Below are 24,969 nucleotides of genomic sequence, written 5' to 3'. Positions count from 1 at the left end.
GTGGACTCCTCCATAGTCACCCAGGCTCTTGTTGACTCCGGTGCTGCGGGCTATTTCATTGACAGTGCTTTTGTATCAAAGTACTCCATTCCTGTTTTGCCTCGGTCCGTTCTGCTTGCTATTGAGGCCATTGATGGCAGGCCCCTTCAGTCCGCACTCAATACTCACAAAACTGCTCCGTTATCCATGGCTGTTGGGGCTCTCCATTTTGAAACCCCCCAGTTCCAGGTGATAAACTCTCCGCATTTTCCGGTTGTTCTGGGTTATCCCTGGCTCCAAAAGCACAATCTCAGTCTCGACTGGCGTAGGTCCAAAATGTTGTTGTGGTCTCTGCAATGTATTTTCACTTGATTTTTGGAAACCAGTTAAAAGTCTTGTGCACTTCTTCGGTATCTCAATTGCTAGAGGAGTACAGAGAGTTCCTAGACGTTTTTGAGAAGGTGCGTGCCGGTACGTTGCCTCACCGGTCTTACGATTGTGCCATAGACCTGCAACCCGGAGCCATTCCTCCTCGGGGCCGGGTTTACCCTCTGTCTGTTGCGGAGAATTGTGCTATGGAGGAGTATGTTGCCGATGCTCTGTCGTGGGGATCATCTACAAATCCTGCTCTCCTGCAGGGGCTGGCTTCTTCTTTGTGAAGAAAAAGGGTGGTGGGTTAAGACCATGCATCGATTATAGGGGTCTTAGTCATCTTACCATTAAGAATGCTTACCCTATTCCGCTCATTACGGAACTCTTTGACCGCCTCAAGGGAGCTACGGTCTTTACTAAACTTGATTTGAGAGGAGCGTACAATTTCGTTAGGATCAAGGAGGGCCATGAATGGAAAACAGCATTTAACACCAGGAGCGGGCATTATGAGTATCTTGTAATGCCCTTTGGCCTATGTAATGCCCCTGCTGTTTTCCAGGAATTTATTAATTATTTCCTACGAGATATGTTGCAACAGTGTGTTGTGGTGTACTTGGACGACATCCTCATACACTCACCCACACTTGAGGCTCATCGTTCTGATGTTACACAGGTTCTTCAGAGACTACGTGAGAACGGCCTGTTTTGTAAACTCGAGAAATGTGAGTTCCATCAGACTCAAGTAACCTTCCTAGGTTATGTTATCTCCGTTGCAGGGTTCTCCAGGGATCCTGACAAGTTATCTGCAGTTCTGCAGTGGTCTCGCCCAGTTGGTCTTCGGTCTATTCAACGTTTTTTGGGGTTCACCAATTACTATAGAAAGTTTATTAAAAACTTTTCTTCCTTGGTCAAACCTATCACAGACATGACCCGTAAAGAGAATGATCCACTCCATTGGTCACCTACTACCATTATGGCCTTTGATAGTCTTAAGACTGCTTTTGCTGCCGCTCCTGTTCTGGCTCATCCTAACCCTGTCCTGCCTTTCATTCTTGAGGTCGATGCATCTGAGACTGAAGTAGGTGCCCTCTTGTCTCAACGTCATACGCCTGACGGTTCCTTGCATCCGTGTGGTTTCTTCTCTAAGAAATTGTCTCCAGCGGAGTGCAATTATGGAATTGGTGACAGGGAATTACTGGCCATAATTTTGGCACTCATGGAATGGAGGCATCTTCTCGAGGGTACTAGCTTGCCAATGCTCATTCTTACTGACCACAAGAATTTAACTTATCTATCTGAAGCAAAACATTTGTCGCCCCAACAGGCCAGATGGGCGCTATTTTTGTCTCGCTTTAATTATGTGGTCTCCTACCTGCCTGGTAGTAAGAATGTTAGGGCTGATGCCCTCTCTCGACAATTTTCCCCTCTGTCCAAGGAGGAGTCTGTACCTACTCCAGTTATACCTCCTGACCATATTTTGGCTACTATACATACTAATTTGACTTCTCCCTTGGGGGAGGAGATCCTGGCTGCACAAACCAATGCACCTCCTGAGAAACCTAGTGGTAAGTGTTTTGTTCCTGAGAATCTTCTAACTAAACTTTTGCACACTTACCACTATCCTAAAGCCGCAGGTCACCCAGGCAAGAACCAAATGATTTGGTCTGTCACTCGAGAATTCTGGTGGCCAGGTCTTCGTTCTTAAGTTGCTGCATATGTTGCCTCCTGCTCAGTTTGTGCACAGAATAAGACTCCTCGATGTCTTCCTGTGGGTCTTCTTCAACCTATTGCTAAGGGTGAGCGTCCTTGGACACATCTTTCCATGGACTTTATTGTCGAGCTCCCTGTTTCGAATGGCAATACTGTTATCCTTATGGTGGTTGACCGTTTTTCTAAAATGTCACATTGCATTCCCTTGAAGAAGTTGCCTACCGCTCAGGAGCTTGCTTCAATTTTTGCCCGGGAGGTCTTCCGTTTACATGGGTTACCCAAGGAGATAGTGTCGGACCGGGGTAGCCAGTTTGTCTCCAGATTTTGGCGTTCCTTTTGTGCTCAAATGGGGATCCAGCTTTCCTTCTCCTCGGCATATCACTCTCAATCCAATGGGGCTGCGGAACGGTCTAATCAAGCTCTGGAACAGTTCCTCCGTTGCTATGTCTCAGATCACCACAATAATTGGTCTGAACTGTTAACTTGGGCAGAGTTTGCTCGTAATAGTGCTATTAATGCTTCCTCCAAGTTATCACCGTTCATGGCGAATTATGGGTTTCAACCATCCTTGTTGCCCGATTCATTCATGTCTCAGGGTATTCCGGCTTTGGAGGAGCATCTCCGGTAACTCCGTTCCACGTGGGTGCAGATTCAGGATTGCCTTCATCGTTCTATACAGTGCCAAATGTTCCAGGCTGATCGTAGGCGTCTGCCCACGCCTTCCTACCAGGTTGGTGAGAGAGTTTGGCTGTCCTCCCGCAACTTGAATCTTTGTGTGCCTTCCAATAAACTGGCTCCCCCTTATGTTGGTCCTTTTCGAATACTCCGACGGGTCAATCCTGTGGCCTACGCTCTTGACCTTCCTCCTGCAATGCGCATCTCCAATGTTTTTCATGTCTCCCTCTTGAAACCATTAGTTTATAATCAGTTTACCACTGTGTTGCCTCGTCCCCATCCTATCTTTGTTGACAACCATGAGGAGTATGAGGTCAGCAGCATTATTGACTCTCGTATGTCCAGGGGCCGCGTACAGTATTTGGTTAACTGGAGGTGCTATGGTCCGGAGGAGCGTTCATGGGTTCCCTCCTCTGATGTTCATGCTCCCGCCCTCCTCCGTGCCTTTCATGCCCGTTTCCCCAATAAGCCTTTTGTCCTCCCTCGGGGAGGGGTCGTTGAGGGGAGGGTACTGTCAGGGTTTTTTCCCTGTTTTGTTTGCCATGTGCTGCTGGCAGCCATTTTACTCACCTCTCTTGCTGACTCTGGTGCATACTGTGTGATGCTGCTCATTTCCTGCACTTCCTTTTATGGCCAGACTGGTGTACATCATCTGTGTGAGACAGGATGCAGTCTCAGAATTGTGATGTCATCACTTATTATTTAAAAGTTCTCTGTTCAGTATGCTTTGCCCTTGCGTTGTCTCAGACCTGTTTGTGAGTTCCAGTGTATTACCTGGCTGTCTGACGTCCCTCCTGGTTCCTGATACCTGGCTTGTTCCTAACTCTGCTGTTCTCCTTGTTCCTGATTCCGGCTCATCTGACTACTTGCTTTGACTCCTGACTCGGCTCGTCTGACTACCAGCTCTGGTTTTGATTCCTGGCTTGTTATTTGACTTGTGGACTTTTTATTATTTTTTGCTATTAATAAAGGTGTGATTATTTTTGCACTTCTCGTCTCAGTCTGATTCCTGGCACCCTGACACCTTCACAGACATACAGACAAAGGGGTAGATTTATTATAGTGCGAGCGGACATGATGCAATGTAGCGTATCATGTCCGCTGCACATCGATAAATGCAGACAGCATACGCTGTCTGCATTTATCATTGCACCAGCAGTTCTGGTGAAGTGCTGGTCCAATGCCGCCCCCTGCAGATTCGCGGACAATCGGATGATCGGGTGGATTTCTGTCCGCAGCTTTAGAGCAGGCGGACAAGTTATGGAGCAGCGGCCTTTAGACCGCTTCTTCATAACTTCTGTTTCCGGCGAGCCTGAAGGCTCGCGCAGAAACAGGGGTATTAAGCTCCATTCGGACCTTAATAATTCTACGCCATAGCAGCTAGTCTGCACTTAAAGGGACAGTAAACATTTTGCAGTTCTAATATAATAATAATAATGTTGTTATGTATATTAAAAAAATGCAGTGTACTTTTATTATTTTTGCCTTTGACTACTAAAAAAACAACTATATCAATTAAAGTGTTAATGCAGCATAAATATTTTCAAACACACCTAGTATGTTAATTTATTGCGAGACTGCAGAAACATTTTAGTGTTGTCCTTTTGATGTGCATAATGTTATTTGTTTGTTTCATGTGTTATCTCTTTTATAAAACATATTCTGTATATCCATAGGGTTATGTCAGTTTACAAGTGTAGTAGTTTGATTCCTGTTTTCAAAAAGGCTGTGAACTGCTGACCTAGAAAATAAGTCCCATGGCAGGCCACTGAGACAGAAAGTTTTAATTGAAATGCCGCAAACACTGGGATATAAAACTACTTTTCACATGACATTTCTCATCCTGCAGTATAAAGTCACATGGTATGTCACTCACACTGGGTATAAATGTATTTTGTGCATTATGTTACCCATACTGGCCTATAGGAACAAATGACATATTGAGGTCCCTTGTACATAAAGCCACTTCAGGGTTGTCCTGCATTGAAGTTGATCTAGATTTCCATTGGCTGACTAGTGGTTAAAGAAAGGCTTTTGTAATCTACTTTTTGTTGTCTAGGACGCTGAACACAAGTACAACACAGCAACATGTATGAGAGCGTTCCTGGCTCACCTGCATCCCTAATGAACACAAACAGCCAAGACAATGCAGTGATTAAACTTTCTCCTCATACACTCCATACAGGGTTGGGCTTTAGAGACATAATAAACTATATCATATTTTGGATAATAACAGTCATTAAAAAGTTAATTGAAAAACAGGTTTAAACTCATTATTCAGACAGAGCATGTGATTTTAAACAACTTTCCAATTTACTTGAGCTCACCTTGACTTACTCTTTATTATAAGGATACCAAGAGAACGAAGCAAAATTGATAACAGAAATAAACTGGAAAGTTGTTGAAAATGTCATGCTCTATGCAGTCCATTTAAAGGGACACTGAACCCAAATGTTTTATTTCATGATTCAGATAGAGCATGACATTTTAAGCAACTTTCTAATTTACTCCTATTATCAATTTTTCTTCGTTCTCTTGCTATCTTTATTTTATAAGCAGGAATGTAAATCTTAGCAGCCAGCCCATTTTAGGTTCAGCCCCATGGATAGCGTTTGCTTATTGGAGGCTTACATTTACCCACCAATAAGCAAACATAACCCAGGTTCTTAACCAAAAATGGGCCGGCTCCTATGCATCACATTCCTGCTTTTTAAATAAAGATAGCAAGAGAATGAAGTAAAATTGATAAAAGGGGTAAATTAGAAAATTGCTTAAAATTGCATGCTCTATCTGAATTGTGAAAACAATTTTTGGGGTTTAGTGTCCCTTTAAGTTTAATTTTGACTTTACTGTCCCAGGGCCATTTAAGTGCAAACATTGTATGCTAATTAGCTAGAGCATGTCATTTTATCACAACTGACCTGCAATGCTTTGTGTTTAAAACCTGCAAAGGTATTAAACACATAGTTAAAGTATCACTGGTCTCATTTGGAAACTACCACTGATCCAATCAGCAGCACTAGCTGCATGATCCCTACAAAGCAGTTAAACACACAGCATCACAGGGCCTCTAATAATACAATTGCATGCTGTAACAAAATAGAGCATGACATTTGTGTCACTTTAATTGCCCTTTAAAGGAGAAATATATAGATATAAAAATAACTTAAGCTACAATATTATTTTACAGGTCAGTGCCGAATATGCTTTGAATATGTTTTTAATAAATGTATTTATTTAGTTGTCTTTTGTTTTGCATTATTGTGCTTGCTTTTTTCTTTATCCACTTCCCTACAACATGCAAATTATTCCCCTCTCTCCCACATAACCACGTCTACTTCACATCTGTGTATCCTTGCTCCACTTTTAAATCTTAAAAACATATTCGCCACCTTTTTATTTATTTTTTGTTGGTTTTTCTTAGCATAACAATTTAATTGCAAAAATTGTCTCTCTAAATGTAGCCACCAATCGTCAATCGCTATCTAGGGTGCTGAACCAAAAATGGGCCGGCTCCTTTGCGTAGATTCCTGCTTGTTCAAATAAAGATAGCAAGAGAACAAAGAAAAATTGATAATAGGAGTAAATTAGAAAGTTGCTTAAAATTGCATGCTCTATCTGAATCATGAAAGACATTTTTTTGGGGTTTAGTATCCCTTTAAAGGAGCATTAACTACAGTAGAATTGCATCAACAAATGCATAGTTAAAGGGCAATGCAGTAGCACCTATTCTGAATTTCAAATTAGTAAGAGATTGTTTTCTAACAAATTTTAAAGTTGTTTCCATTTCCCCCTCCCCCACTATCATGTGACAGCAATCAGCTGTGAAACTGTTGCTCATACTCAGTAGGAGAAGGTTCCCATAAAGTGTGCATATAAAATAATTGTGCACAATTTGATAATGGAAGTAAATTGTAAAGTTATTTAAACCTGCATGCTCTATCTGAATCATAATAGTTTAATTTTGGCTTTAATGTCCCTTTAACTTGCTTTAATCAGGCATGCAAGTCTCCAAAGCAAAATGTTTTAGTATTTTTTACAATTCTTGCCTCTAACGCTTTCTTGCCCCCCATCCACAAGGACCTGCATTTAATTTTAATGTTCTGGAGCATCCTAACTGCCAAGCCAGTCTTGAACAAAGGATTGTAAATTGCTATAGTGTCTTAAAGGGACAGTCTAGACCCAATACTTATTCTTAATTATTTATTGCTACATACCAGACAAGCATCTTGCAATGGGTTCCACATCTATAAGATTGTAAGAAGTCCATGAAACTTTTAAATAATAATAGTTTGTTAGCTAACGGAAATGTCCGCCAAGCTCCGCCCACAGCTGTTTTCTTGTATGACAGTTTAACAGTGTACATTTATTTTTCAGTTAGCTATTTCAAATTGCACATGCACAAATCAGCATGTGAGAGTAGGAAAACGTATTTAAGAGCCAAGCGTGATTGGAGAAACTTAACATTCCAAAATACACACGCAATAGGTGGGCGGAGCTTCACGGCCATATTCAGCTCCTAACAAACGATGAATTTTTCAATATTTCTTGTACTTCATACAAGCTTATAGATGTGGGACCCGTTGCAGGATTCTGGTATGTAACAATAAGTAATCAAAATTATGTATGGCATTGGGTGTAGAGTAGACATTTTTTTTAGTGACTGTGTAATATTGTCTAGGGGTGGTCAGATTCTTTCTGAGATGGAATCTAATTTTTTTTTAAAGTTTGATAATATGCTCTCACTTTACAAGTACTGAATGGTAAAAGTCCAATTATCTTGTTCTGAATCACACATTTACTGATGCAAAATAATTGTTGTTTGAGACCAATGTATTAATGCAGCATATAGTTCTATAAACCCCAAACTCAATTGTTTTGTATTCTAATAATCATTAATAATCTGCTAGTAGATTGTAATTCATCTATGGGACACAGATGCTATATACATAGTTGCTATATATAATTCATACACATTTTAAAAGTACTCTAGAGTGACTAGATGTAAATTAAAAAGGAACCACATAATACTGCCTTCTAGTGGCTATAGTTGAAAATATTTTTTTTTTTCCATTTGATGTTTTTCTTATACCATATTAGGTAAATCTGCTTAAACGGACAGTCTACAATATTTTTTTTTTATTGTTTTAAAAGATAGATAATCCCTTTATTACTCATTCTCCAGTTTTGCACAACCAACACAGTTTTATTAATATACTTTTTATCTCTGGGAATACCTTGTATCTAAGCATCTTCTGACAGCCCCCTGATCACATGACTTTGTATTAATTATCTATTGACTTGCATTTAATACTGTGTTGTGCTAACTCTTAAAAAAACTCCTCGGGCATGAGCACAATGTTATCTGTATGGCCCACATGAACTAGTAGTCTCCTGTTGTGAAAAACAAATATAGTGATTAGAGGCTGTCTGTAGTGGCTTAGAAACAGACAGACATTTTGAGGTTTAACTGTTATAAAGTATATTGTTATAAAGTATATTAATATATAAATGTTGGTTGTGCAAAGCTGGAGAATGGGTAGTAAAGGCGTTATCTGTCTATCTAACAATAACAATTTTAGTGTAGACTGTCACTTTAGGTAAAATGTATATTTATTTTAAATAGTATAAATACAATGGAAATGGAAAATTGTCTTTTCTTGTTAAAAAAAAAAAAAAAAAAAGTTGTTTTTTTTTAAAATAGTAATTTGTGATCACTCTGTAAGAAGAGTTATTTGTTCTTTCATGATTCAGATAGAGCAGCAATTTTAAGCAACTTTCTAATTTGCTCTTATTATACTTTTTCTTTGTTCTCTTGGTATCTTTATTTGAAAAAGCAGGAATGTAAGCTTACAAGATTTTTGGTTCAGCATTCTGGATAGTGCTTGCTGATTGGTGGCTGCATTTAGCCACCAATCAGCAAGCGCTACCCAGGTGCTGAACCAAAAATGGGCCGGCTCCTAAGCTTTACATTCCTGCTTTTCAAATAAAGATAGCAAGAGAACGAAGAAAAATGATAATAGGAGTAAATTAGAAAGTTGCTTAAAATTACTGCTCTATCTGAATCAGTAAAGAACACATTTGGGTTTAGTTTCCCTTTAAGGTTAGCAATAAAATAATAGTCAATAGAATAGTGAAAAAGCTCAGAGGCACTTACACTTAGAACATAGTTTTTTTTTTTTAATTAAGAGCTGAAATAATCAAAGTGCTACAATAATACCAATGCAAATAGCTACAGAAGTTCCAACGAAGTCCATCAGGCTTAGTAGACTTCTCTAGATATTACATTAATAACTTAAGTGCAATAAGGTTTCTAAAGTGGAGCCTTGTTCCAAGGAAAGGACAAGGGGGAGGTAAAAAAACAATTTTAAACATGCTCAACCCAGTAATACTTAGCTCCCCATAAACCCTTTCTTATAAAGTTACAAAACCACTTTTTGTGACTTCCCACCAGGGAGAATACAATCTAGAGTAAGTGGATGTTTGGCATCTTATAGGTCCCCCTAAAGAGTGAGACCAGCTTTTTTTTTGCTAAGAAACACACATCCAATTAGGACACAGAACAATCCTAAAAACTAGATATCATGTTGGAACCAGGCAGGCACTCCAGCTGCCAGCCTGGGGCAGATGCCATTGTGGAACAGATCTACTGTTTATTTTAAGACAATAGTTACAATTATATAGTATACAGATAATTTATGGTATGCTGTTTTTATTTAAGTTTATGTAATAAAATATTGATGAATATATAAAAAACTAAGAATAAAAACTTTATTTTTGCTTTTGTAAGTTGTGATATTTTTCGGGATAATTACTAAGGCCTAGATTTGGAGTTTGGCGTTAGCCGTGAAAACCAGCGTTAGAGGTTTCTAACGCTGGTTTTAGGCTAACTCCGGTATTTGGAGTCACTCAAAAAAGGGTCTAACGCTCACTTTTCAGCCGCGACTTTTCCATACCACAGATCCCCTTACGTCAATTGCGTATCCTATCTTTTCAATGGGATCTTTCTAACTCCGGTATTTAGAGTCGTGTCTGAAGTGAGCGTTAGACATCTAACGACAAAACTCCAGCCGCAGGAAAAAAGTCAGTAGTTAAGAGCTTTTTGGGCTAACGCCGGTTCATAAAGCTCTTAACTACTGTACTCTAAAGTACACTAACACCCATAAACTACCTATGTACCCCTAAACCGAGGTCCCCCCACATCGCCGCCACTCTATTTTTTTTTTTAACCCCTAATCTGCCGACCGCAAAGCGCCGCCAGCTAAATTATCCCTATGTACCCCTAATCTGCTGCCCCTAACACCGCCGACCCCTGTATTATATTTATTAACCCCTAACCTGCCCCCCACAACGTCGCCGCCAGCTACCTACAATAATTAACCCCTAATCTGCCGACCGCAAAGCGCCGCCACCTACATTATAGCTATGTACCCCTAATCTGCTGCCCCTAACACCGCCGACCCCTATATTATATTTATTAACCCCTAATCTGCCGCCCTCAACGTCGCCTCCACCTGCCTACACTTATTAACCCCTAATCTGCCGACCGGACCGCACCGCTATTATAATAAAGTTATTAACCCCTAATCCGCCTCACTAACCCTATAATAAATAGTATTAACCCCTAATCTGCCCTCCCTAACATCGCCGACACCTAACTTCAAACATTAACCCCTAATCTGCCGACCGGAGCTCACCGCTATTCTAATAAATGTATTAACCCCTAAAGCTAAGTCTAACCCTAACACTAACACCCCCCTAAGTTAAATATAATTTTAATCTAACAAAATTAATTAACTCTTATTAAATAAATTATTCCTATTTAAAGCTAAATACTTACCTGTAAAATAAATCCTAATATAGCTACAAAATTAATTATAATTACATTGTAGCTATTTTAGGATTAATATTTATTTTACAGGCAACTTTGTAATTATTTTAACCAGGTACAATAGCTATTAAATAGTTAAGAACTATTTAATAGTTACCTAGTTAAAATAATAACAAAATTACCTGTAAAATAAATCCTAACCTAAGTTACAATTAAACCTAACACTATACTATCATTAAATTAATTAAATAAAATACCTACAATTACCTACAATTAAACCTAACACTACACTATCAATAAATTAATTAATTAAATACAATATGTACAAATAACTACAATGAAATAAACTAACTAAAGTACAAAAAATAAAAAAGAACTAAGTTACAAAAAATAACAAAAATATTTACAAACATAAGAAAAATATTACAACAATTTTAAACTAATTACACCTACTCTAAGCCCCCTAATAAAATAACAAAGACCCCCAAAATAAAAAATGCCCTACCCTATTCTAAATTACTAAAGTTCAAAGCTCTTTTACCTTACCAGCCCTGAACAGGGCCCTTTGCGGGGCATGCCCCAAAAAGTTCAGCTCTTTTTCCTGTAAAAAAAAACATACAATACCCCCCCCCCCAACATTACAACCCACCACCCACATACCCCTAATCTAACCCAAACCCCCCTTAAATAAACCTAACACTAAGCCCCTGAAGATCTTCCTACCTTGTCTTCACCCTGCCAGGTTCACCGATCGGTCCAGAAGAGCTCCTCCGATGTCCTGATCCAAGCCCAAGCGGGGGACTGAAGATGTCCATGATCCGGTCGAAGTCTTCATCCAAGCGGGGCAGAAGAGGTCTTCCATCCGATTGAAGTCTTCATCCAGGCGGCATCTTCTATCGTCATCCATCCGGAGCGAAGCGGCAGCATCCTGAAGACCTCCGGCACGGAACATCCATCCTGCCCGACGACTGAACGACGAATGACGGTTCCTTTAAATGACATCATCCAAGATGGCGTCCCTCGAATTCGGATTGGCTGATAGGATTCTATCAGCCAATCGGAATTAAGGTAGGAATATTCTGATTGGCTGATGGAATCAGCCAATCAGAATCAAGTTCAATCCGATTGGCTGATCCAATCAGCCAATCAGATTGAGCTTGCATTCTATTGGCTGATCGGAACAGCCAATAGAATGCGAGCTCAATCTGATTGGCTTATTGGATCAGCCAATCGGATTGAACTTGATTCTGATTGGTTGATTCCATCAGCCAATCAGAATATTCCTACCTTAATTCCGATTGGCTGATAGAATCCTATCAGCCAATCGGAATTCGAGGGACGCCATCTTGGATGACGTCATTTAAAGGAACCGTCATTCGTCGTTCAGTCGTCGGGCAGGATGGATGTTCCGCGTCGGAGGTCTTTAGGATGCTGCCGCTTCGCTCCGGATGGATGACGATAGAAGATGCCGCCTGGATGAAGACTTCAATCGAATAGACCTCTTCTGCCCCGCTTGGATGAAGACTTCGACCGGATCATGGACATCTTCAGCCCCCCGCTTGGGCGTGGATCAGGACATCGGAGGAGCTCTTCTGGACCGATCGGTGAACCTGGCAGGGTGAAGACAAGGTAGGAAGATCTTCAGGGGCTTAGTGTTAGGTTTATTTAAGGGGGGTTTGGGTTAGATTAGGGGTATGTGGGTGGTGGGTTGTAATGTTGGGGGGGGGGGGTATTGTATGTTTTTTTTACATGAAAAAGAGCTGAACTTTTTGGGGCATGCCCCGCAAAGGGCCCTGTTCAGGGCTGGTAAGGTAAAAGTGCTTTGAACTTTAGTAATTTAGAATAGGGTAGGGCATTTTTTATTTTGGGGGTCTTTGTTATTTTATTAGGGGGCTTAGAGTAGGTGTAATTAGTTTAAAATTGTTGTAATATTTTTCTTATGTTTGTAAATATTTTTTTATTTTTTGTAACTTAGTGCTTTTTTATTTTTTGTACTTTAGTTAGTTTATTTAAATGTATTTATTTGTAGGTATTGTATTTAATTAATGTATTGATAGTGTAGTGTTAGGTTTAATTGTAGGTAATTGTAGGTATTTTATTTAATTAATTTAATGATAGTCTAGTGTTAGGTTTAATTGTAACTTAGGTTAGGATTTATTTTACAGGTAATTTTGTTATTATTTTAACTAGGTAACTATTAAATAGTTCTTAACTATTTAATAGCTATTGTACCTGGTTAAAATAATTACAAAGTTGCCTGTAAAATAAATATTAATCCTAAAATAGCTACAATATAATTATAATTTATATTGTAGCTATATTAGGATTTATTTTACAGGTAAGTATTTAGCTTTAAATAGGAATAATTTATTTAATAAGAGTTAATTTATTTCGTTAGAATAAAATTATATTTAATTTAGGGGGGTGTTAGTGTTAGACTTAGCTTTAGGGGTTAATCCATTTATTAGAATAGCGGTGAGCTCCGGTCGGCAGATTAGGGGTTAATGTTTGAAGTTAGGTGTCGGCGATGTTAGGGAGGGCAGATTAGGGGTTAATACTATTTATTATAGGGTTAGTGAGGCGGATTAGGGGTTAATAACTTTATAATAATAGCAGTGCGGTCCGGTCGGCAGATTAGGGGTTAATAAGTGTAGGCAGGTGGAGGCGACGTTGTGGGGGGCAGATTAGGGGTTAATAAATATAATATAGGGGTCGGCGGTGTTAGGGGCAGCAGATTAGGGGTACATAAGGATAATGTAAGTAGCGGCGGTTTACGGAGCGGCAGATTAGGGGTTAAAAATAAAATGCAGGTGTCAGCGATAGCGGGGGCGGCAGATTAGGGGTTAATAAGTGTAAGGTTAGGGGTGTTTAGACTCGGGGTACATGTTAGGGTGTTAGGTGCAGACATAGGAAGTGTTTCCCCATAGGAAACAATGGGGCTGCGTTAAGAGCTGAACGCGGCTTTTTTGCAGGTGTTAGGTTTTTTTTCAGCTCAAACAGCCCCATTGTTTTCTATGGGGGAATCGTGCACGAGCACGTTTTTGAGGCTGGCCGCTTGCGTAAGCAACTCTGGTATTGAGAGTTGAAGCTGCGTTAAAAATGCTCTACGCTCCTTTTTTGGAGCCTAACGCAGCCTTTATGTGGACTCTCAATACCAGAGTTATTTTTATGGTGCGGCCAGAAAAAAGCCGGCGTTAGCTTTTCGGGTCCTTACCGACAAAACTCCAAATCTAGCCGTAAGTGATAAAAAAAAAAAAAAAGTGATGTTTAAATACAAAGAGCAAAAACTTAATAAAAAAAGGCTAAGCACTGTTTCAATTAAGTGGATAATTTATCAGTAAAGTATAATGATCAGATATTTTTATCCCTACAGGAAATGCTCTAAGTTCCCCTCTGCCGTCAATAACTGAAACACAGGTAAAGTATATTGGTATAAATTATTTGTATTTAATAAATGTATATTCCATACAAAACAGATCTATAACAAATAAAGGCATAGATTATAATCTTTTAGAAAAGGTTATCAAATGATTTATCTACAAAAAATCCCCATAGACATGGAGCTTGTGATTTTAAACCACTTTCCAGTTTACTTCTATTTTTAAATTTGCTTCATTCTCTTGGTATCATTTGTTGAAAGAGCAGCAATATACTATACTGAGAGCTAGCTGATGACATATGGAGAACCAATGACAAGAGGCATATATGTGAAGCTACTCAGCAGCTTGCTCCCAGTCATGCACTGCTGTGCCTACCTAGGTATGCTTTGTAACTATGGATACCAAGAGAAAACTAAGCAAGTTAGTTAATGCAAGTAAATTGTAAAGTAGTTTAAAATCACATGCTCTGTCTGAATAATGAAAGAAAAATTTTGAATTTCATGTTCCTTTATTGGTTAATTTTGTAGAAATAAATTAGATAAAGCTTAATAATTCAACTTTCAGTCATCAGTAAAATAATGCCTTGAGATCTATCTGGAACTGTTCCCTTTCATGGTGTCTGAATGTGTTTACCTTTAACTTATGTCAAAGCACATTTAATATGTTGTACAGTTCTGATGTTTAGTATCATGGAGTGTAGAACAGATGAAACATCAATCAATGGGTGGAATGAGGGACACTCAAGTAAAATTAAACTGTCATGATTCAGATAGAGCATGCCATTTTAAACAACTTTCCAATTTACTTCCATTAACAAAATGTGCACAGTCTTTTTATATTTACACTTTTTGAGTCACTGACTCCTACTGAGCATGTGCAAGAATTCACAGAATATACAGTACGTACTGGATATGCACTTGTGATTGGCTGATGACTGTAACATGATGCAGTGGGAGTAGAAATAGACATAACTTTGAAATTTGTTACTCATTTGAAGTTCAGACAAAATGCTACTGCATCATCTTGTTATCATGCATGTGTTGATTATGCAAATCTATTGTATTTACTGGTCCTTTAAAGGGACATAAAACCCCCACATTTGGTTTCATGATTTAGATAGAGCATTACATTTTAAACAATTTTCCATTTTACTTCTGTTATGAGATTTGCTTCATTCTCTTGGTATCTTTTGTTTAAGGTGCAGCAATGCACTACTGGGAGCTAGCTGAACACATCAGGTGAGCCAAATGACAAGAAGCATATAAAGACAGCCACCAATCAGTAGCTAACTCCCAGTAGTGCATCGTCGCTCCTGAGCCTACCAAAGTATGGTTTTTAACAAAGGATACCAAGAGAATGAAGCTAATTAGATAATAGAATACAATTAGAAAGTTATAATAGCTCAGTAGCTTGTTACCACTTAGGAGCAGTCTCTTTTAGCCCAATTGTGCTTTTCACTGAGTTGAACTTTCCTGAAGTATATCAATCTGACCCTGCCTATGAATACATGACCATTTGCACCCAGTTTTCTTTGGATTTATATTTGGAACACTTTAGAATTTATGTAGATAACAAAGCAACAGTCTGGAATTTCTTAAAAGGGCACTACCAACAAATAGACTATGTTTCCCCAATTACTATAGAGCCTTACAGTATAATTAGTGCAGTGACACAGCTGGTCCCATATAGGACCCATGATGTCTGCACACCATAAATCCTTTTTTTACATCATTATTTATTTAGTTTACTTTGCCAAGGTTAGATACATCCTTCAAATAGATCAGTGTTCTTCGTGAGATGTGCAATATATGTGCTATTATATCTTTTATCTGCCACTCTCCTGCAGAGGCTTCCATCTTCACATTCAACGTTTTTTTTATCTCGTATTATGTTGTTTTTCATTATTTCCATTGGTAATCTAATTTTTCCATTGTAGATGGTTCAATGTCTGGGCTTTGCCATTTACCGTGCCCTGGACTGGGGCCTAGATGAAAGTGAGGAACGGGAACTCAGTCCTCAGCTGGAGCAGCTGATAGACCTTATGGTTCACAGTGACTCAGATGGGGTCTTAACTGATGAAGGCTACGAGGATGAAGATGAAGAAGGACCTCCACGAGTGGTGCGCAGTTTCTCAGCAGTATTGCGACTTTGTGCATTTCGTCTTCCTGAGCCTTCTGAAGCACCATTACATTATCAGGCTGTCTGTAGAGCCCTCTTTGCAGAGACAGTTGAGCTCAGAGCTTTCTTGTGCAAGATCCGTGAGGCCAAAGAGGTGAGAGGTTAACTGATAACTCATTGACAGGGATCTCAAAAGCAGAGAATTCCAAATAATGCTCTCTATGACTTTCCAGATACTGGTGAAGCTACGGGTGGAAGAAAGAGAGCCAGATGGATTGGTGAACTTGGAGAATACAGATTGGGTGAGAATCTTGTAGTACAATAGTACAAGGGGGTCGTCAAAACTAGGTATCTGGTAAAGGAACTGGTGAATTTACATAGCTTTGGCACACACTCTTCCCTATCTTCTACTTTGTGTACTATAGACTGCAATTACTTTTATCACTTAGGTTTATACAGATTACTTTTTAAACACATTAGAGCAAAAAATGCATAGATCTGTTCCTCAATAGATTGCGGTATCTAAAATATTTGTGTTCTAAGTCACTGTATTTTTGTGTAGCCTGTTCAGTGAGTGTGACATAGTGTGCTCTTTGTGGTACAGGCCCGTCTGTGGGTGCAGCTGATGAGAGATCTGCGGCATGGTGTACAGCTGAAAAAGGTTCGGGAAAAAACATTTAATTCATTGCCCACTGAATACCAACTGACTCCATTTGAGATGCTCATGCAGGACATCAGAGCACGAAATTATAAGCTGCGTAAGGTTATGGTAAGTACAAAACCAGTATTGTAATTATTGTTGCCCATACTTAGGGCTGGGGTTTTCTGTGTGGATACAATGGGTATTTTCTGGGTTCTATGTATATATATATATATATATATATATATATATATATATATATATATATATATATATATATACATCTACATATTTAAAGGTTCATTAAATAAAGTGGAATTGCTTAATAACAAGTGCATAATAAAAAAAAAGACAATGCAATAGCACTAATTCTGAACTTTATGTGACCAGTATTTTTTTTTTTAATGACAAATATTTGATTCTTCAGTTTGCTGGCCCCCATGTGTCTTGTGACAGCCATCAGCCAATCACAGACTCATAGATGTATAAACTGTGAACTCTTGCACATGCTCAGTAGTAGCTGGTGTCTCAGAAAGTATAAAAAGATAGTGCACAGTTTGATAATGGAAATAAATTTGAAAGTTTCTTAAAACTGCTGGCTCTTTCTATACCATGAAAGTTTAGTTTTGACTTTAGTATCTCTTTAAAGGGATATGAAACTCACATTTTTTTTCATGATTCAGATAGAGCATGCAATTTTAAACAGCTTTCTAATTTACTTCTATTATCAATTTTTCTTTTCTCTATTGGTATCTTTGGTTGAAAAGCAGGGACTAAGCTTAGGAGCCTGCCCATTTCTGGAGTACTATGTGGCAGCAGCTTTGCAACAATGTTTTCGAGAACACTAGATGGCAGCACTATTTCCTGCCATGCAGTGCTCCCGACACCTAACTAGGTATCGCTTCAACACAGTATACCATGGGAACAAAGTAAATTGGAAACTTTTTTTAAATTCTATGCTCAGTCTGAATCACAAAATATTTATTTGGGGTTTCGTATCCCTTTAACATTCCTTCTCGGGAGTTTAACAGAGGCACACAATAATTTAATTGTAAAATGCAGCAGTTTTCTAATGCACTTTTATTTACTTTTAAAGGGACAGTCTAGTCAAAATCAAACTTTCATGAATCAGACAGGGCATGTAATTTTAAACAACTTTCCAATTTATATTTATCATAAAATTTGCTTTGTTCTCTTGGTAATCTTAGTTGAAAGCTAAATCTAGGTAGGCTCATATGCTAATTTCTAAGCCCTTGAAGGCCACTTTTTATATTAATGCATTTGACAGTTTTTCACAGCTAGATGGTGTTAGTGCATGTGTGCCATATAGATAACATTGTGCTCATGTCCGTGGAGTTACTTATGAGGGGGCACTGATTGGCTAAAATGCAAGTTGGTCAGCAGAACTGAAATAGGGGGGCAGTCTGCAGAGGCTTAGATACAAGCTAATCACAGAGGTAAAAAGTATATTAATATAACAATGTTGGTTATGCAAAACTAGGGAATGGGTAATAAAGGGGTTTTCTTTCTTTTTAAACAATAACAATTCTGGAGTAGACTGTCCCTTTAAGAAGCAAATTGCTCATTGTGTAGTAAAGTTCCTCTTTCCTTTTAGAGGACCATCTGAGTTTTATTCACAGAAAAGATTAAGATCTTTTTTTATAGGAGAAGCTATTGGTGATTCTAAAGCTTTGCACCTCATATTCAGACTGATTTAGAGGTCCTGTAAAATGTGTTGCCTACTACAATAATCATGCATTTTCAGGACATATACAGCTGCCATTATATACTATGACACCACAACATTTTTTAAAATTATGCGGTATATTCCACTCTGTTTAAAGTGTTTTTTTCCTCCTGGTTTATGCAATTTGATGAGCAGCTTTCAAATTCAGTGGCATTTTAATCTACCAGAAAACCTTGTTTTCAAGAAAGTTTTGGCTTTTTTTTGCGTCTAGGCCAAGTACCTCTTCAAAATGTATTTTGGCCATTATTGCAGAATGAATGGGCCAGATTACAAGGTGCATGCTAATGATAGAGCGGGAAGCGATAAGCAATTTTTGATAAGCAACTTGATTTTACAAGTCAATAGTAAATCCCATTTACTAGAGAAGGGTTAGCTTTGCATCGCTCTAGCGCCATCTATACTTTCAATATCAAGACTCATATTACAATTTAAAAGTTATAGGCCTAGATTTGGAGTTTGGCATTAGCCGTGAAAACCAGCGTTAGAGGCTCCTAACGCTGGTTTTAGGCTAACTCCGGTATTTTGAGTCGCTCAAAAAAGGGTCTAACGCTCACTTTTCAGCCGCGACTTTTCCATACCGCAGATCCCCTTACGTCAATTGCGTATCCTATCTTTTCAATGGGATCTTCCTAACTCCGGTATTTAGAGTCGTGTCTGAAGTGAGCGTTAGAAATCTAACGACAAAACTCCAGCCGCAGAAAAAAGTCAGTAGTTAAGAGCTTTCTGGGCTAACGCCGGTTCATAAAGCTCTTAACTACTGTACTCTAAAGTACACTAGCACCCATAAACTACCTATGTACCCCTAAACTGAGGTCCCCCCACATCGCCGCCACTCGATTTTTTTTTTTTAACCCCTAATCTGCCAACCGCAAAGCGCTGCCAGCTAAATTATCCCTATGTACCCCTAATCTGCTGCCCCTAACACCGCCGACCCCTGTATTATATTTATTAACCCCTAACCTGCCCCCCACAACGTCGCCGCCAGCTACCTACAATAATTAACCCCTAATCTGCCGACCGCAAAGCGCCGCCACCTACATTATAGCTATGTACCCCTAATCTGCTGCCCCTAACACCGCCGACCCCTATATTATATTTATTAACCCCTAATCTGCCCCCCTCAACGTCGCCTCCACCTGCCTACACTTATTAACCCCTAATCTGCCGAGCGGACCGCACCGCTACTATAATAAAGTTATTAACCCCTAATCCGCCTCACTAACCCTATAATAAATAGTATTAACCCCTAATCTGCCCTCCCTAACATCGCCGACACCTAACTTCAAACATTAACCCCTAATCTGCTGACCGGAGCTCACCGCTATTCTAATAAATTTTTAAACCCCTAAAGCTAAGTCTAACCCTAACACCCCCCTAAGTTAAATATAATTTTAATCTAACGAAATTAATAAACTCTTATTAAATAAATTATTCCTATTTAAAGCTAAATACTTACCTGTAAAATAAACCCTAATATAGCTACAATACAAATTATAATTACATTGTAGCTATTTTAGGATTAATATTTATTTTACAGGCAACTTTGTAATTATTTTAACCAGGTACAATAGCTATTAAATAGTTAAGAACTATTTAATAGTTACCTAGTTAAAATAATAACAAAATTACCTGTAAAATAAATCCTAACCTAAGTTACAATTAAACCTAACACTAGACTATCATTAAATTAATTAAATAAAATATCTACAATTACCTACAATTAAACCTAACACTACACTATCAATAAATTAATTAAATACAATGCCTACAAATAACTACAATGAAATAAACTAACTAAAGTACAAAAAATAAAAAAGAACTAAGTTACAAAAAATAAAAAAATATTTACAAACATAAGAAAAATATTACAACAATTTTAAACTAATTACACCTACTCTAAGCCCCCTAATAAAATAACAAAGCCCCCCAAAATAAAAAAATGCCCTACCCTATTCTAAATTACTAAAGTTCAAAGCTCTTTTACCTTACCAGCCCTGAACAGGGCCCTTTGCGGGGCATGCCCCAAAGAATTCAGCTCTTTTGCCTGTAAAAAAAAAACCATACAATACCCCCCCCCAACATTACAACCCACCACCCACATACCCCTAATCTAACCCAAACCCCCCTTAAATAAACCTAACACTAAGCCCCTGAAGATCTTCCTACCTTATCTTCACCATACCAGGTTCACCGATCCGTCCTGAAGAGCTCCTCCGATGTCCTGATCCAAGCCCAAGCGGGGGGCTGAAGATGTCCATGATCCGGTCGAAGTCTTCATCCAAGCGGGGCAGAAGAGGTCTTCCATCCGATTGAAGTCTTCATCCAGGCGGCATCTTCTATCGTCATCCATCCGGAGCGAAGCGGCAGCATCCTGAAGACCTCCGACGCGGAACATCCATCCTGCCCGACGACTGAACGACGAATGACGGTTCCTTTAAATGACGTCATCCAAGATGGCGTCCCTCGAATTCCGATTGGCTGATAGGATTCTATCAGCCAATCGGAATTAAGGTAGGAATATTTTGATTGGCTGATGGAATCCGATTGGCTGATCCAATCAGCCAATCAGATTGAGCTCGCATTCTATTGGCTGATCGGAACAGCCAATATTCCTACCTTATTCCTGGTAAGGTAAAAGAGCTTTGAACTTTAGTAATTTAGAATAGGGTAGGGCATTTTTTTATTTTGGGGGGCTTTGTTATTTTATTAGGGGGCTTAGAGTAGGTGTAATTAGTTTAAAATTGTAATATTTTTCTTATGTTTGTAAATATTTTTTATTTTTTGTAACTTAGTTCTTTTTTATTTTTTGTACTTTAGTTAGTTTATTTCATTGTAGTTATTTGTAGGTATTGTATTTAATTAATTTATTGATAGTGTAGTGTTAGGTTTAATTGTAGGTAATTGTAGATATTTTATTTAATTAATTTAATGATAGTCTAGTGTTAGGTTTAATTGTAACTTAGGTTAGGATTTATTTTACAGGTAATTTTGTTATTATTTTAACTAGGTAACTATTAAATAGTTCTTAACTATTTAATAGCTATTGTACCTGGTTAAAATAATTACAAAGTTGCCTGTAAAATAAATATTAATCCTAAAATAGCTACAATGTAATTATAATTTATATTGTAGCTATATTAGGGTTTATTTTACAGGTAAGTATTTAGCTTTAAATAGGAATAATTTATTTAATAAGAGTTTATTAATTTCGTTAGATTAAAATTATATTTAACTTAGGGGGGTGTTAGTGTTAGGGTTAGACTTAGCTTTAGGGGTTAATACATTTATTAGAATAGCGGTGAGCTCCGGTCGGCAGATTAGGGGTTAATAATTGAAGTTAGGTGTCGGCGATGTTAGGGAGGGCAGATTAGGGGTTAATACTATTTATTATAGGGTTAGTGAGGCGGATTAGGGGTTAATAACTTTATTATGATAGCGGTGCGGTCCGCTCGGCAGATTAGGGGTTAATAAGTGTAGGCAGGTGGAGGCGACGTTGTGGGGGGCAGATTAGGGGTTAATAAATATAATATAGGGGTCGGCTGTGTTAGGGGCAGCAGATTAGGGGTACATAAGGATAATGTAAGTAGCGGCGGTTTACGGAGCGGCAGATTAGGGGTTAAAAATAATATGCAGGGGTCAGCGATAGCTGGGGCGGCAGATTAGGGGTTAATAAGTGTAAGGTTAGGGGTGTTTAGACTCGGGGTACATGTTAGAGTGTTAGGTGCAGACGTAGGAAGTGTTTACGCATAGCAAACAATGGGGCTGCGTTAGGAGCTGAACGCGGCTTTTTTGCAGGTGTTAGGTTTTTTTTCAGCTCAAACAGCCCCATTGTTTCCTATTGGGGAATCGTGCACGAGCACGTTTTTGAGGCTGGCCGCTTGCGTAAGCAACTCTGGTATTGAGAGTTGAAGCTGCGTTAAATATGCTCTACGCTCCTTTTTTGGAGCTTAACGCAGCCTTTATGTGGACTCTCAATACAAGAGTTATTTTTATGGTGCGGCCAGAAAAAAGCCGGCGTTAGCTACGCGGGTCGTTACCGACAAAACTCTAAATCTAGCCGATAGTTTGTGCTTGAGTGAAAACTGAAACTGCGCTAGAATATTTAGCACGACTTGAGACCTGAAGTAAAGTGTACGGGTTAAAAAAATCTCAAAACACATCAAAAACATTAAAGTATTACACTCATATACACACTTTTTAATAAAAAATATAATTTTAATCTTGTTAAAAGGGGATATGGTATATGGCAAAGTGTTTGACTGGAAAGGACTTGAATGTGTGTATATATATATATATATATATATATATATATATATATACTGTATATATATATATATATATATATATACTGTATGTATGTATATATATATATATATATATATATATATATATATATATATATATACAGGGCGTGAAATTTTCAGTGGTCCATTAGTCCCTGACGACTTAGTGTGGTTGAGATATCCAAAGTCCTGAAGTTAACAAACCTGAGTATTTAGCTAACTTTTTACTTTCAATTTGTAATACACGTGCTAATCTGGCCGGGCTAATTTTTTACTTTGAGTGCAGTTAGCGCACAAGCAGAAATAAGTTAGAGTGCCACATGTAATTTAGCCCTGTATTGGCTGTTTGGTAATTTTTTCTATTTTTTTCGGCTGTAAAAAATGTCACTATATTATAATATCTGACATGATTACAAGTGGCACGTTATCGTTAGTGAGGGCACGGTATTGCAATACCACTCCTGCGTTAACTTGCACGTGTATTACAAGTTGAAAGTAAATAATGCACACCGCCGAGCACAATCTAAATTTGTGCTAGTCTAGTTAGCGCGACTGAAGGCCTCACGTAACCGTAAATGGTTATGGATTTTAAAAAGTTGCCCCAAACACAACATAAATACATTTAAAAAAAAGTTATACTCATATATACACTATCTAATAAAAAATATTCATATAAGTATTAATAAAAAAAGTTATAAGGGTTCAAAGGTATATGGTATATGACAAGGTGTTATATATATATATATATATATATATATATATATATACAGTATATATATATATATATATATATATATATATATATATATATATATATATATATACTACCTTTTGGAATAGCACATTGGTATCCAAAATCATGAAGTTAGTTTGGGTATTACTGTTATGTGAGCTTGAAGCACTGATGGGGGGAACGACCTGTTGTCATCAATGCTATGGAGGTAGGTGAGAAGATGGGGGGCCAGTATTTTTTGAAATGGGAATAATAGTTGTTTCCGAACCCAACCGGTTCTGGGGCTTTACCGTGGGGTAGATCGGAGATGGTTTCTAAAAGCTCCTCCTCTGTATAGGGAGTCTCTAGGTAATCAATTTGTTCTTAAGCTAACTTAGGGAGATTAAGTTGGGTTAGGTATTTTGTTACTTTGTCTGGGTCAGGCTCTGGGGTCTTATCTCCAATGTTATATAGTTTCTCATAGTAGTCTTTAAAAGTGTTGGCAATATCTTTAGATGAGGACCACAGTTTCCCAGAATTGTCTTGTATACCCATGACATAATGTTTACATGTTCTCTTTTTTAACTGTCTTGCTAACATTCTCCCTTGTTTGTTAGCCCCTTCGTAGTATATCTTTTTGAGAAAAAGGGCCTTGTTTTTAGCCTCAGTTCCTAAAAGATTACGTAATTGACTTATTTTGTGTTCTATACTATACTCTCTAGGGAGGAATTCTTGGGATGGGCCTTGTGTGTGTCCTGTAATTTATTGAGATCTTCTAATAGGAATTTTAGATATGTATTATTTTGTTTTGTTTTTGCTGCTTTGAGGGCAATAAGCTCTCCCCTGATAACGCATTTATGGGCATTCCATATGTGGTGTATGTCAATATCTGGTGTGTTATTCATCCGAAAGTATTCAATTATGGATTTTTGTATTTGGGTGAGAGCTATTGGATCCCTAAGCCAGGAGTTGTCTAGTTTCCATGCAGTGTGTGTGACATAGGAGATGGGCCAATTTAGAGTGCAGCTGATTTTCGCATGGTCTGACCATGTGAAAGGGTATATGTCTGTGTGATGAACATGTGCTAGACTTGTTACGTCAGTCAGTAAATAATCAATTCTACTGTATGTCTTATGGGGATGGGAGAAGAAAGTATAGTATTTTGTGGTACGGTGATGAAGCCTCCAGGCGTCTTGGACTGCTAATTGTGCAAGGGCAGATTTTATCTGTTTTAGGGACCTAGCCGACACTGAGGAGATACCTGCAGAACAGTCTATGCTGGGATCTAGTGCTAGGTTGAAGTCACTGCCAATTATCAAGCTGCCTCTAAATACTTCTAAAATTGTATTACATAAATGGTGGTAAAAGGGGTCAGTGTTGGGGGCATAAATGTTTACTAATGTTATAGGTCTATGGTACAACATTCCTACCAAGATTATGTACCTTCCTTCTTTATCTTTGTATATGGCTGTTTCATGAAAAGGCATTTTCTCCAACATTGGTGTGTCCGGTCCACGGCGTC

General features: G+C 38.4%; 1 protein-coding gene across 1 annotated transcript in view; it reads left to right on the top strand.

Annotated features, from left to right (window-relative positions):
• SPIRE2 (spire type actin nucleation factor 2) overlaps positions 1-24,969 on the top strand; it is a 185,103-nt gene that overhangs the window by 107,085 nt on the left and 53,049 nt on the right. The window contains exons 2-5 of the mRNA XM_053699358.1: positions 13,941-13,984; positions 15,884-16,219; positions 16,299-16,367; positions 16,670-16,834. Of these exons, the coding sequence (XP_053555333.1) occupies positions 13,941-13,984; positions 15,884-16,219; positions 16,299-16,367; positions 16,670-16,834 (614 nt within the window). The remainder of the gene's footprint in view (positions 1-13,940; positions 13,985-15,883; positions 16,220-16,298; positions 16,368-16,669; positions 16,835-24,969) is intronic.

Source organism: Bombina bombina, chromosome 1 (assembly GCF_027579735.1).
Source record: "Bombina bombina isolate aBomBom1 chromosome 1, aBomBom1.pri, whole genome shotgun sequence".
NCBI lineage: Eukaryota > Metazoa > Chordata > Amphibia > Anura > Bombinatoridae > Bombina > Bombina bombina.
Note: the sequence above shows the minus strand (reverse complement) of the source record. Positions and strands in the feature narration are given on the sequence as shown.